This window comes from Urocampus carinirostris, chromosome 14 (genome assembly GCF_059441175.1).
Source record: "Urocampus carinirostris isolate Australia breed hairy pipefish chromosome 14, RoL_Ucar_1.0, whole genome shotgun sequence".
Classification (NCBI taxonomy): Eukaryota; Metazoa; Chordata; class Actinopteri; order Syngnathiformes; family Syngnathidae; genus Urocampus; species Urocampus carinirostris.
In genome coordinates this window covers 15771803-15785510 of record NC_142362.1, presented here as the reverse complement: position 1 = coordinate 15785510, position 13708 = coordinate 15771803, and the positions used below count along the sequence as shown (strand labels likewise).

General features: G+C 38.7%; 1 protein-coding gene across 2 annotated transcripts in view; it reads left to right on the top strand.

The window, feature by feature from the left end:
* Positions 1-3172: 3172 nt before the first annotated feature.
* cers6 (ceramide synthase 6) overlaps positions 3173-13708 on the top strand; it is a 29925-nt gene continuing 19389 nt past the window's right edge. For both annotated transcript variants that reach the window (XM_088353211.1, XM_088353210.1), the window contains exons 1-3: positions 3173-3473; positions 8047-8152; positions 8242-8372. In XM_088353211.1, the coding sequence (XP_088209337.1) occupies positions 3304-3473; positions 8047-8152; positions 8242-8372 (407 nt within the window). In that variant the 5' untranslated portion in view covers positions 3173-3303. The remainder of the gene's footprint in view (positions 3474-8046; positions 8153-8241; positions 8373-13708) is intronic.

Sequence of the window (13708 nt, the reverse complement as noted above, 5' to 3'; positions counted from 1 at the left end):
GCATGTAAAAAAATCAAAAGAAGTCAAAAGCTAGTGAAAGATAATCAAAAGAAGAAAAAAAGGGAAAAAGACAATTGAAAAGAAAAGTTAAAAAATAGAAAAGAAACATAAGAAGAAAAAAGAGAAGAGTAACAAAAGACATAAAAAATAAAGGGAAGAAGCAGCTAATGTAAAAAGAAGAAAAAATGAAAGAAAAAAATGAAAGAAAATAAGGATAAGGAGATTTTAACTTATTTAAGCTCTCTTTATACTAAACATCTTTAAAATCAAGCAACTCAGAATCTCCATAAAACCAAAAAATGTCCATTAAAAATGTTGACTTCTCAGTTCAACGACAAATCATTATAAAATAAATCCCAGAGCACTCTACAATGTACTTCACACCTACCCATTCTCACACACAGACTCCCACACTGATGGCGGTGTCAGCCGTGCAACCACAGTACAAGTAACTGCAAGTAACAAGTAACTACAGTAATAGTACAAAATACTACAGATATACGGAGAAAAAAACACCTACAGAAATATTACAAAAATACTACAGGGTTACCTCCACTTACAAATGTAATTCGTTTTGGGAGTAGCTTTGTAACCTGAAACATTTGTAAGTAGAGACACTTTCAAGTGTGAATTTTTTTTAAAAAATCATAAGAGAGCATTTTTGAAGTGTTGCTGTAATTATATTTTTGCAGTATTTCTGTTACGATACTTCTGCAGTAGTATTTATGTAGTAATATTTTTCTAGTAGTGTTGTATTATAGTATCATGTAGTGGTACTTTTGTAGTATTTCTTGAGTTAGATTTTTGTCAAAGTGCAGTATTTTTTTGTGTATTAATGTAGTTTTATTTTGTAGTATTTTTGTAGTAGTTCTACAATAGTATTTTCTTAGTATTTCTGTAGTATTTTTGTTGTGTTTTGATTGAAGATGTTTTGTCGTATATCTGAGGTATTTTTGTAGTATTACACTAGTTTTTATATATTTTAGTGATTTTGCAATATCACTGAAGTATTATTTTTTTAGTATTTTTGTACTATTTATGTTGTATTTTGTAGTATTTACATAGTAGATTTTTTGTTGTGTATCTGTAGTATTTATTTAGTACAATATTACTGTAGTTTCATTTTTGTGATATTTTTGTTGTATTTCCGTAGTAGAATTCTTGTAGTGTTGCTCTAATTGTATTTTTGCAGTATTTCTGTTGTGATACTTCTGTAGTAGTATTTATGTAGTAATGTTTTTTTTAGTAGTGTTGTATTATACTATTAAGTCAGTGGTATTTTTGTTGTATTTCTTGAGTCAGATTTTTGTTGATGTTCTGTAGTTTTTTGTGATATTACTGTAGTTTTATTTTGCACTATTTTTGTAGTAGTTCTGCAGTAGTCTTTTGTAGTGTTTCCATAGTATTTCTGTAGTGTTTTGATTGAAGATTTTTTGTCGCATATCTAAGGTATTTTTGTAGTATGACTGTAGTTTTATAGGATTTCTGTAATTTTGCAATATCACTGCAGTATTATTTTTTTAGTATTTTTGTACCATTTATGTTGTATTTTGTAGTATTTCCATAGTAGAATCTTTGTGTATCTGTAGTATTCTTATTGTACAGTATTACTGTAGTTTCATATTTGTGGTATTTCTGTTGTATGTGCGTAGTAGAACTTTATAGTGTTGCTGTAATTGTATTTTTGCATTTCTGTTGTGATACTTCTGTAGTAGTATTTATGTTGTAATATTTTTCTAATAGTGTTGTATTATAGTATTATGTATTGGTATTTTTGTAGTATTTCTGTAGAAGTATTTTTTCATGTGTTTCCAAAGCAGCATTTTTGTAGTATTCCATAGTATTTTCTTAATATTTCTTTAGTATTATTGTAATATTGCTGTAGTTGTATTTAAGTATTTCTAGGGTAGTATTTCTGTCGTACTATTTTTTAGTATTTCTATATTTTTTTTATTCTTTTTAGAATGAAAGCCAAATAATATGAGGTCTCCGTTTTCAAGCACAATCTTTAATATTTAGTTTTGTAGTTTTTGTGTAGTATTTCTGTAGTATTTTTTCATGCGTTTCCAAAGCAATATTTTAGTGGTATTTTTGTAGTATTCCATAGTCGTATTTTTTGTAGATATTTCTTTACTATTTTTGTAATATTGCTGGAGTTGTATTTCTGGGATAGTATTTCTGTAGAAGTATTTTGTATTATAGTATAGTTGTATTTCTATAAAAAAACAATCAGAATGAAATCCAAACAATATTTTTTTAAGTACTAACTTTGATATTTAGTTTTGTAGTTTTTGTAGAAGTATTTTTTCATGCGTTTCCAAAGCAATATTTTAGTGGTATTTTTGTAGTATTCCATAGTCGTATTTTTTTTTAGATATTTCTTAACTATTTTTGTAATATTGCTGGAGTTGTATTTCTGGGATAGTATTTCTGTAGAAGTATTTTGTATCATAGTATAGTTGTATTTCTATAAAAAAAACAGAATGGAATCCACACAATATGTTTTTAAATACTAACTTTGATATTTAGTTTTGTAGTTTTTGTGTAGTATTTTTGTAGAAGTATTTTTTCATGCGTTTCCAAAGCAATAGTTAAGTGGTATTTTTGTAGTAATCCATGGTAGTATTTTTGTGGTATTTCTGGGGTGGTATTTCCGTAGAAGTATTTTTGTTGTGGACACACGAAGCGACAAAGTTGGCACCAAAAAATGTTAACTGCACAAACTAAAATATTTGAATAAATGAATGAATAAAATAATTAAAATACTTTATTTTCATTAAACAAGTACTGTATCTACAAAAAGGGATAAAATCCTCTTTTTTTATAACTTTTTATTTCTCACACACATTTGTACAGAGGTTTGATTCCTCCAACAAAAAATATATACAATTGACATTTTTGGAAATAACAGAAGAAACAACAAAAAATGTTAATAAAGTAAAAAAGTAATACCAAAAAAAAGTGACGTGTTTAAAAAAACTTTTTTTCACCTTTTATATACTCAACAAAATGAAAGTCAATAAAACTGAATCCATGGAAAAAATGCCTATTGACCAATCACAAATGAAAAAGAAGTGTTTCGAAAGGAACCGGCTTTCGAATAGTGGGGAGTCTGTTTATCGAGCCGCTACGTTCGCGAACGACACCTCACTACCCTCACTGAAGGAGCTCAGTCTACACCGGCGATTCGGGACCAGCCAGTCAGCGAGTAGTCGGCAAGCAGTCATCCCGTCATCCTCATCGTTAGCTTCGGCGGCCACTCAAAGAGGGCTCCATCTCATCGTCCAGATCCAGTGCGGAGAAATGTCCGGAATCTTGGCTTGGTTCTGGAACGAGCGCTTCTGGCTCCCCCACAATGTAACGTGGGCTGACTTGAAGAACACGGACGAGGCGACGTTCCCGCAAGCCGAGGACCTCTATCTGGCGTGCCCTTTGGCCTTCTGCATCTTCATGGTCCGGTTGCTTTTCGAAAGGTGAGTTGCACCTCAAATATTTCTTCTTCTGCAGCTGACGGTGCTGGTTCCTCTCCCTCGGAACAATAGCACCGAGGAGTGCTTTCGGCCGCCCCCACCCCCCTCGCACCGGCGTGCTATATCCCTCCTGCAGGCCCTCGCCGCCGCATTGGAGCTCCAAGTAGTTGCCCCATCATCAACTCGCTGTGCATTCCTGTTTAAATGCCCCCCTTGAGTAAAATTTACGCATAATCCCAGTTTGAATGCGTGCGTGTTGCAACGTCCCGTGTTATTCTAGCTCGTTTGCAGACGGTGCAGCACAAAGCAACGAGGGGCCATGCAAAGGAAACCGACTCCGAAGCTTTGTTGTTATTATGACACGCAAAAATATTCTAATTCGGATTTGAGGAAAGCAATAAATAGAATAGAATAGAATACACCTTTATTGTCATTGATACAAAATGGGTTGAACATATTGTGACAACGAAATTGGACGTGGCACTCCAGTTTCACATTTAACAGTGAGGATAAAAGAAAACAAAGAAAATAAAGGTGATAATTGACACAATATTTACACAAGAAGTGTGGGCATGTAGGATGTTACGTACAGTTTTGGGATCGTATTAATGCAATATGCGGTAGTGTAGAAATAGGCAACATTGTGCAAAGTGAGCCGGCCATTTTGTCTTTTGAATAATATGAATTTACAGATACAAGTCACAGTCTGGTTGTTAAAAGCGAATCGTAGTTATTTCCAACCACACATTTTATCTACAACGTTGGTTTTACTCTTAGTAACTGTAGATTTTGTCCAGGGTTCACCAATTCTTTTGAGGTATTTGTTTTTCCTTGTCCTCATGTAGGTTTTAGATCAGGGGATGGTGTCATAATAGTCTGTGCAGCCATTTGAGACTTCTTGTGATGGAAGGTGTTGGGAATTAATATTAAAATGTATCGTTTACCAAATTGTTCGAATTAGTTATCTGACTCCATTAAGCAAAAACAACCTACATTCACCCAACAATGCGCGCTCTTTTCTTGATGGAAACGATGAACAAGAAAAGCCGACATTTTCACACAGGGCAGATTTAAGTTCTTTAACAATTTAACTTAGTGTACTCCATCAAAAATGGCCGAATTAGTGTCGTTGGCATCTCTGGCAAGCCTTCTCTGAAGTTCTCAGCCTTTCTTCTCTCGGCCCACGTCTTTCCGCAAGCTGGTGTGCCAACTCTTCCCACGGGCATGCCAATGAAGCCCCCCGGGCTCCACCACCTCGGAGAAAAGCGCTGCGATGTCTGGAATTAACCAAAACAACACCGAGCGTTTCTACGTCATCAGGGCCTTGTTCTCAAAACATCGCCTGCCGTCCTCCGTCAGAGTCCTGTTATCAACAGAACTAGACAAGATATTCTGCATTCGGAAAAGCGCGACCTGTCATTGAACTATAGCCTACTCGGTGAAAATCTTCATTGCACTCAATAAATGTAACTTGTATTCAATCGTATAAAATCCTTTATAGTCAAATGTATAAAATCCTTCAAGATACAAGTCACAGTCCGGTTGTTAAAAGCTAGTCATAGTTATTTCTAACCACACATTTCATCTATAACGTTGGTTTTACTCCTAGTAAGTGCAGATTTTGTCCAGGGTTCACCAATCCTTTTTAGGTACTTGTTTTTGTTGCTAATTGAGTTTTTCCTTGTCCTCATGTAGGTTTTAGATCAGGGGATGGTGTCATAATAGTCTGTGCAGCCCTTTGAGACTCCTTGTGATTGAAGGCTATACAAATAAACTTGACTAGTGTGAAAGGCTAACAGTTGGTTATGCATTTCTAAAATAGCATTTCATCATGATATTAATATGTTTTTATAATAATGTTGTCAGGACCAGAACGGAAACAGGACCCAATTGCGTTACGTTTCTCACAAGTTTTATTAAAGGAAAGAGGAAGGGCTGTACCCACCATCCGGCGTTCGCTAGGCACGGGAAGCAAGTCGCTCTGAACGCGGAAGTTGGACTTCTGTGGCGAGCAATGGTGAGGTCAGGAACAGAAAACGGGTCAGAAGCCAGGACAGGAGAGCAAAAACGTGGTCGGGGTCGGAATCGAGTTGTAAGCCAGGAAAGGAGAGTAGACGTGGTCAGGATCAAAAACGGGGTAAAGCCGGGGGACAGACGGGAGCAAAAAACAGGACAGGTGGGAGCCAGGGTCGAAAAGGCTTGCCTAGTGTTAACTGAGGTTTGCAGACGGACTGACAAATGGGGACAGATAGGAGTGGGTTCAAATAGGGACAGTCCCAGGCAGTTGGCGCCAAAGGAGCGGGCACAGCTGAGTCACATCAGTAATCATGACAAATGTAGTGTACATTGTTAACAACAAGGTTAATTGTGACACTCCAGGACAAATTAGTAATTAAGATATAAAGGAACAGTTTGTATTATTTGACTAGCAACATCTAGTGGTCAAATACTACACAGTGCCCCCTTTAGGAAAGGAATAAAAACTGCTAATGTTTTGTGTTAGCATTTAAAAAAAAAAAATTAAAATAGGGGTCACACAAATTTTTGAAGCTGAGAACTACTTAGATTAAGTGCGAATGGTTTCCAGTTTGAGATCATGGTTCTCGGAACCCTCGACCGCTAGGTTCCTAGGGCCATCACTTCCTGCAGTGTGTCTTGGGCAAGTACAGCATGGCGTTGCCCATTCCTACCCAGGCATTTTTTTTTCTGTGGGTAGGGGTGTGCTCCCCACATGGAACACAGAGTACTGGTTTCCATGGACACCAGCAGCAGGAGAAGCTTCCTGGTTTTATTCAGTTGCAGCACCTTCATCATTTGGTTGCTGTTGTTTTTCAGGGTAAAGCGTCATCCCGCTCTTTACAGATGACATGCGGCAGTTTTACTCAATACTGATATGTATTTCTAAAATAACTGTTAGTGTGTCATTACAATGTTGTAACTGTGTTATTACTAAGTTAGTAGGTGTGGGGCTAAATTTTTCTCACTCAAACCTCAAATATCTTAAAAAGGTACTGGGTGTTTACACATACGGTAATGTATTCCAATTAAAAATAACCTTTCTAAGGTGTTTTGTCTAATTCTTAAAGTATATGTTCAGAGTGGCTTTAAATAATGGATCACATGTGTAAATACATTTTATCATGGTATTGATTTCCTATGGTCGTTAAAAATATATTCTAATATCAAACATATTTCTATATATCTGAGTAGTGTTAATAAATAATGATTATAAACAGTATCATAACATCCACAATTTAGTGCTTTGATTTACACTGCGATAGTGTGCTATAATGATACAGTGCCAGTTAAAGGGACAGTGAATTATTTAGCACATCCTCATGGTAACAAAAATCTTCATTTTTAAATAACAGGCAAAAATAAACGACCCATAATATAAACATGCATTTTTTGAAGTACTTGTAGGTTGAGAAATTGGAATTTATTTGACATAACATGAGCCCCAATTAGAGGGAGCTTGCATATTTGTCAGCCATCTTGCTGCTAAGGGTACCCCCAAAACCTCGTGAAAGGCTGGGCAAAAAATGCAAAGGAACATCTTGCAGTTTGGTCACTTCGGGTCTATGTAGTTTGCATTCTTCCTTCTGTTTTGTAGAACTCGTTTTCAATAGAGCTACATCTAATGGTAACTAATACACACTGTCCCCTGCCCACTGCCTGCAAATGGCTGGGATGGGCTCCAGCACCCCCGTGACCCTAATGAGGATAAGCAGTGCAGAAAACGGAAGGCTGAAATTACATCATCACAAAAGTTTAAATGAATGATAGGTGTAGTGGTTAGCACATTCGCCCGTAACACGAAAGGTCCCCGATTAAAGACCGGGTGCAAACATATGTTGACCTAGAGAGGGCTGGGCATCACCAGGCTGTACTTGCCCAAGACACACCACAGGAAATTGTGCCCCTAAAACCGGAATTGCTTAAGGGAGCCAACCATCGACCAAGCAATGCCATAACAGTATAATGTAATCCTCCTTTATAATTTCCTTTTTTTTCAGCGCTCCTATCTTTACCCATTTACAATGCCTTGCGAAACTATTTGGCACCCTTGAACTTTGTAACTTTTTGCCACATTTCAGACTTCAAACATGAAGATACAAAACTGAAATTTCTTGTGAAGAATCAACAAAAAGTTGGACACAATCATGAAGTGAAACACACTTAATTGGATATTTTAAACTTAAAAAAAAACAAAAAAAAACGAAAAAGTGGGTGTGCCAAATTATTCAGCCCCTTTACTTTCAGTGCAGCAAACTCTGTCCAGAAGTTCAGTGAGGATCTCTGAATGATTCAATGTTGATCTAAATGACTAACAATGATGAATGAAATCCACCTGTGTGTAATCAAGTCTTTGTATAAATGCACCTGCACTGTGATAGTCTCAGAGGTCTGTTTAAAGCGCAGAGAGCATCATGAAGAACGAGGAACACACCAGGCAGGTCTGAGATACTGTTGTGGAGAAGTTTAAATCTGGATTTGGATACAAAAAAGATTTCACAAGCTTTAAACATCTCAAGGAGCACTGTGCCATCTGTAATCAAGCCAATTTCTATTTCAGGTTTATTGCCAGGCCTTGCGCTGTAGGCCTAAAGATTCAAGCCAACGGGCCACAAAAAGCCCAACCCAACGCCATCTTGGAGAAGGTTTTCACTGCCATCACCAAGGTGCTGCTTGCGGAACGTCACTCTATTGAGAAAAAGACAAGAACAATATGCATTTCGACTAACGTGCCAAACATCTCCTTTCAAACCAGCATCCAGATGAAAAAAGGCTGGAAGGTCTGTCCAAGCAGCTTGACTGGGACATCCGAACGATTCAGCGCTGGTTCCGACAAAGACGCAACCAAGAGAAACCAAGCACTCTGGCCCGATTCTGCGAAAGCATGTAATGCCGCTTTTGAATACATTTCACTCAATTATAGTTACAAAAGACCCCTGGGATACAATATAAATCGGTTCCTAGGGGGGGTATAAATCTATGCTAATTAGCTAACTCGTTCAAAACCCCTGGTACTCCAGAAAAAAATGATATAGTAAGTACTTTTATAAAATATATGTGTAGATGAGTTGATAACATTATAAATGAGTAAAACTGGCAGCACGGTGGATGAGTGGTTATCGCGTCCGTGACACAGTTCTGAGGTCATGTGATTAAATCTAGCTACCAGCCTTCCTGTTTGGAGTTTGAAATATTCTCCCCGTGCGTGGGTTTCCTCCCATTCCTCCCACATTCCTACAAACTTACATTTAAGGTTAATTGGCCGGTGTAAAATTGTCCCTAGGTGTGAATGAGCAAGTGAGTTGTCTGTCCCAGTGTGCCCTGCGACGGTCTGGCAACCAGTTCAGGGTGTCCCCTGCCCATTGTCTGAAGATAGCTGGGATAGGCTCCAGCACCCCCGTGACCCTGCTGAGGATAAGCGGTGCAGATAATGGATGAATGAGTAAAACTAAATTATTATTGTTGTGATGTGACTTAAGCTGGTATGGTGCAGTTAACGGGTGAATGCACCGGCACGAGGAGACAAGTGAAAAATTACAACTGATTTTAAGCTTCAACTTGTGAGGATGGCTATGCCCTTAGAAAGACTTAACTTAGTCTCCTCATTCGTAATTATTTTCCAATTTTTTAATTTCTTAGCAAGTCTGACAATGTGCATTTTTCGCATCTCTTTATTTTCTCAACTATTGTCACGGGATCGGACCAGATCGGAGGCAGGAGGCAGGAAGGATGACCTCAATCGCGTAACGACCAGTTACTTTTATTTAGCAAAATAAAAGTTGTCCAACACTCAAGGACAAAACAAAACAAAAACAGGCTTACAGGCAAACAGGAACTCAGACTAGGAATACTCCCAAAACAGGCTTTTACTCAGAACGGGCAAACACAGGTTTCCTCACGTCAAACAGAACAGATTAATGCAGAACAGAAAATGCAATGAACCAGCCACCGGCTATCCCCAAAACTCGCCTTTAAGAAGCACACACGCAAATGAGACGATTTGCTACAGCCGGTGCCCAGGGGGCGGGGCCAGCCGGTCGCCTCGGCGACCATGCTGGACATGACAACTATATTGTCTTCAGCCTTTTTACTTCTACCTTTAGCATCACTGCAAGTCTTAGGACCGTTAGCTCAACAAATTCAAGTTTGTTACACAGGGTTCTGATCCGAACAAAAAGAGAATAAAAATTGTGGTCGGGAGTTCAGCCAATAGCATATCGGCATTTTCACTAAGCTGTGACACAAACCAGTAGCAGACCAGCAACATGTATGATGTCGACCAATAGTAGACCAGCAACATGTATGATGTCGACCAATAGTAGACCAGCAACATGTATGATGTCGACCAATAGCAGACCAGCAACTTGTAGGCACGTAACCCGCACATTAATTAATCTTTAAATTTTTAGGCACACAAATCATTTAGTTTTCGATTGTTTTATAGTGTGAAAAAATGTCATAATGAGGGACCAAACAAAACCCCTCTTATTCCACATTGTAAAGTGAAAATGCATAAGGCGGGGTCACTGTATCCTGGGGGTCTACTGTATTACATCACCTGAAAATTGCTGTCTAAGCAGTTTCGATCCCAATCCTACAATAATCTAGAGATTATTTGCTAGATAACTGAGCTTTTAGGTAGTATTCCATCAAAATTCTCTGATTCATCTCCAAGTAGTCAGATGTGCTCCTCTGCTTTCCCCACATGCAGCCCTTCCTAACATTTTGAATCATTCATCCCCTTCTGCTTATCCCGTTAAGGTCTGCGAGTGAGCTTCAGTCCTGAGCTTTTCATGCTATAATTTCAGCTTTTACTGTGACTATTTTTAGACACTTGTTGACTCATGCGGGCCTTCAGAATTTTGCATCATTATAGCGAATGCCTGGTACCTATTATTAATATGATATCTTTCTTTTTTTAAACGGTCATTTCGACCTGTTTAATGTTTTGACTTAAACATGGCTGCTTTAAATCTCGTGTTAACATGTTAATGCTGCTTTCAAACGTAATTAAAGCATTAAAGACAAACAATTAAAACATAAAATTCGTATTAATTTGTTTATAGAATATGAAATAAGAAGCAAAATCTATTTTGTTATGGGGGTATCCTTTTTGAGAGTTGGTTACAAGTGGAGGTAAGATCCGGCCGAAAAAAATGAATCCCGACCTGACCCGAGTTGCGGGTATATAAACCCGTCCAAACCCGACGGATTAACTTGATTTGATAAACGAGCCCAAAATAAACCCTAAAGTAAACGCAAATCTTTACTTTGACCGTGCGTAATTCGCACCGAACTGTGTGTACCGGCTGAACTACGCATATTGGGGTTTACAAGTGCAGCGCCTCAATGAATAGTTCAACGCATTTTGGCGATGTGCAGCGAAAGAGCGAACGAAATGGTACCCAAAAGAAAAACAAATTCTGAAGATTACAGGCTGCAAATAGTGAAAAAAAGCAGAGAGAAAAAATTGTAAAGCTTGTAAGCTATTGGCAAGAAGCAAGATATGACATCTGACGTGAGGGAGGTGGAAGGAGGAATCCGCGCGTCTTTAACCCCAACATGGAGGAGGAACATTTATTTGGATTTAGTGATTTTGAGTTAAACTGACAGTTTGGTAACTATTTTCTTTATCTAAAGAATTACTTGAGTAAAAGTAAGTGTATGCCATTTAGATCCTCCACGAATTTCGGGCTGGGTTCAGGTCTAGTTCAGGCCAGGGCCCAAAATCCTACCTCTAGTTTCAAGTAATGATGACATCAAACTTGTCCAGTGCTCAGCTTTTAACCAATCACGGTTAGCCTGCTTTCTGAGGACTAACCGTGCTTGGTTGTTAGCTGAAAACTGAGCGACACAAATCTCATCGGCCATCGACATCAATCTTCAACCTAGCCGCCACCCGAGATAGATAAAAACAGTTCTACAAACACAAAATATAGTGTTTAGACTATAAGTACATTATAATGTTTGAAAATCCTTTAGCTCAGGGGTTCCCAACCTTTTTTAAACGGTGAGCATTTCTAAAATAACAAATTATCATGTTATTACTATATTGTTTCTTTGTTATAACCAGGTTAATTACTGGTAGTAGGGTCGAACATACTTAGTCAACCACTACAAAAACATTAGAAAATCAATGTACCAGCACTAGTGTGCAATTTTCAGTACAGGTCTGTGGGCACCTCTGCTGTCGCCAAATGCTAAAAATAACATTAGTAGTTTTGTTTTATGTTTCTCCTTGTAGCATCAGGGCAAGTCCTTGGACCCGTAGCGAATAAATCGGTATAAAAAGTATTATATCACTGACTCGCTAAGTCTTTATGCAAAGCGAACAAGACTTTAACCTGAATGAAGAAAGAAAAAGGCAATTTGGGAGGGAGGTCAGCGAATGGCATACCTATATTTTCATGATGCTGTGACACAAATTAATAGCATATCACTATGTCATATGACATTGACCAATAGCAAACAGACATCCTAAAGACATAACTAGTCATATTCACAAACTTACAAAGTTTGACTTATATACATTTTTGTCACAAGCCAGGAACGGAGAAAAGACCCAATAGAGTTCGTTTTACTCAGTTTTATTGAGAAAGAGAGCAGTGCTTGCTTCCACGATCCGATGATCGTCGCACACGGGTAGCTGATGGCAGGAACACGGAAGTGGCACTTCCGTGTCGAGCAAGGATGGAAGTGGGCGTCAGGAAAGCTGGTTGATAGCCGGGACGGGGGAGCAAGGGCGGTAACGAGTCCAGAAAAAACGGTCGCAACAAATATCAGGCAGGAAACAGGGCTAAACAGGTCGATGGCCTGGACGGAAGAGCAGGGCAGAAACGTGTCCAGAAACAGGTCGGCAACAGGTAACAGGAAGGAGAAACAGGGCAGGAAATTGTCAGAAGGTACAGAGCTTGCCTAGCAAAAGCGTAGGTTCGCAGGACGGTCTGACACCGGTAACAGGGAGCCGGGGGGTTTAAAAGGTGGCAAGGAGCCAATCAGCGACCAGGGCTGTTGGTGCCAACGGGGCAGCCGCAGGTGCCCCGAATCATTAATAATGACAGTTTTTGGATAGGTGAAAGAATTAGTTGTTGATGTTGTATATTGGGGACAAATTAAACATCTTAGTCCAAAACGTAAAATGAAAAAGCTTTATCCCGGGGGCTTACTGTAGTACATTTTACCATTGCGTTCAAGAGGCTTTATTAGTCATCTCAAACAACTTTGCTATAAATCTGAACAACTAAATCAATATGTTCGGACCATTTTGCAGTTCCTGGATCCCAATAACGATGGAAAAATGGTTTTACCGGCTCACAAGATATTGGCTTGACACTGTTACACAGTTCCTTAAGCTGCAGTAATGCTTGAAGCACCGTTCTCAACTGTCAGATCTGACTCTGGCTAGAACGGAGAAGTAGCTAATCTGCACTGGGGTGCTTTCCCATCAGGGAGCTCAGACGAGCTGATATTAAAGACAAACCTAGACTGACAGAAGTGTTTGACACCAGTGACTCAAAATGTGATACTATTGACTACCTTTGACTTAGCCCTAGGCTCCCCCACCCACCAACCTTACTTTACCTGTTAGTTTGCTATCTGTCTTTTTGACACTAAATGTGTGTCGCTTACTCACACAGGATAGCTCAAATTGTTTTAGTTAGTGTCCCTCCTGCAGTAATTCATCTGTAGTTGGACCGACATACACAGCTGCTCCAGAACGATAGCATTCTTTGGGCGTCATTTGTCAGGATTTCTTCATTTTCTGAGTCCCAGTCCGGTTCACTCCATCAAAGATGTAGTCGAGCTTTTGTCGCTAATTTGCTACATTGCAAACGTTTGTGAGAACGGTAGTAGACTGGTGAACACAGAGCCTCTTCAGTTCCACGGGAATAGATTTTATTTTATTTTCATTGTTGACAGCAAGACAAAATTACTGTGGCGAAATGAGATGTCGTTAGCATTGAATGTCTTGAGGGAATCAAAACCTATGTTTCCCTTGATGCAAAATAATTGAGCTGTCATCTGTAGTCACGTTTGTCACGGCCCATTCTCCTCAATGCTCGGCTTTTAGTATTACAACGGCATAAATAACTAAGGGAAGATTTCTCCCAAGGTTACGGTTTCTATTTTAAGGCTTTGTTGCGACATTTAACCGTCCTTGAGCAAAACAATGGATCTCAAGTTGCTACTAACTCATCAGTGGGTGAATGAGAACAGCGTTG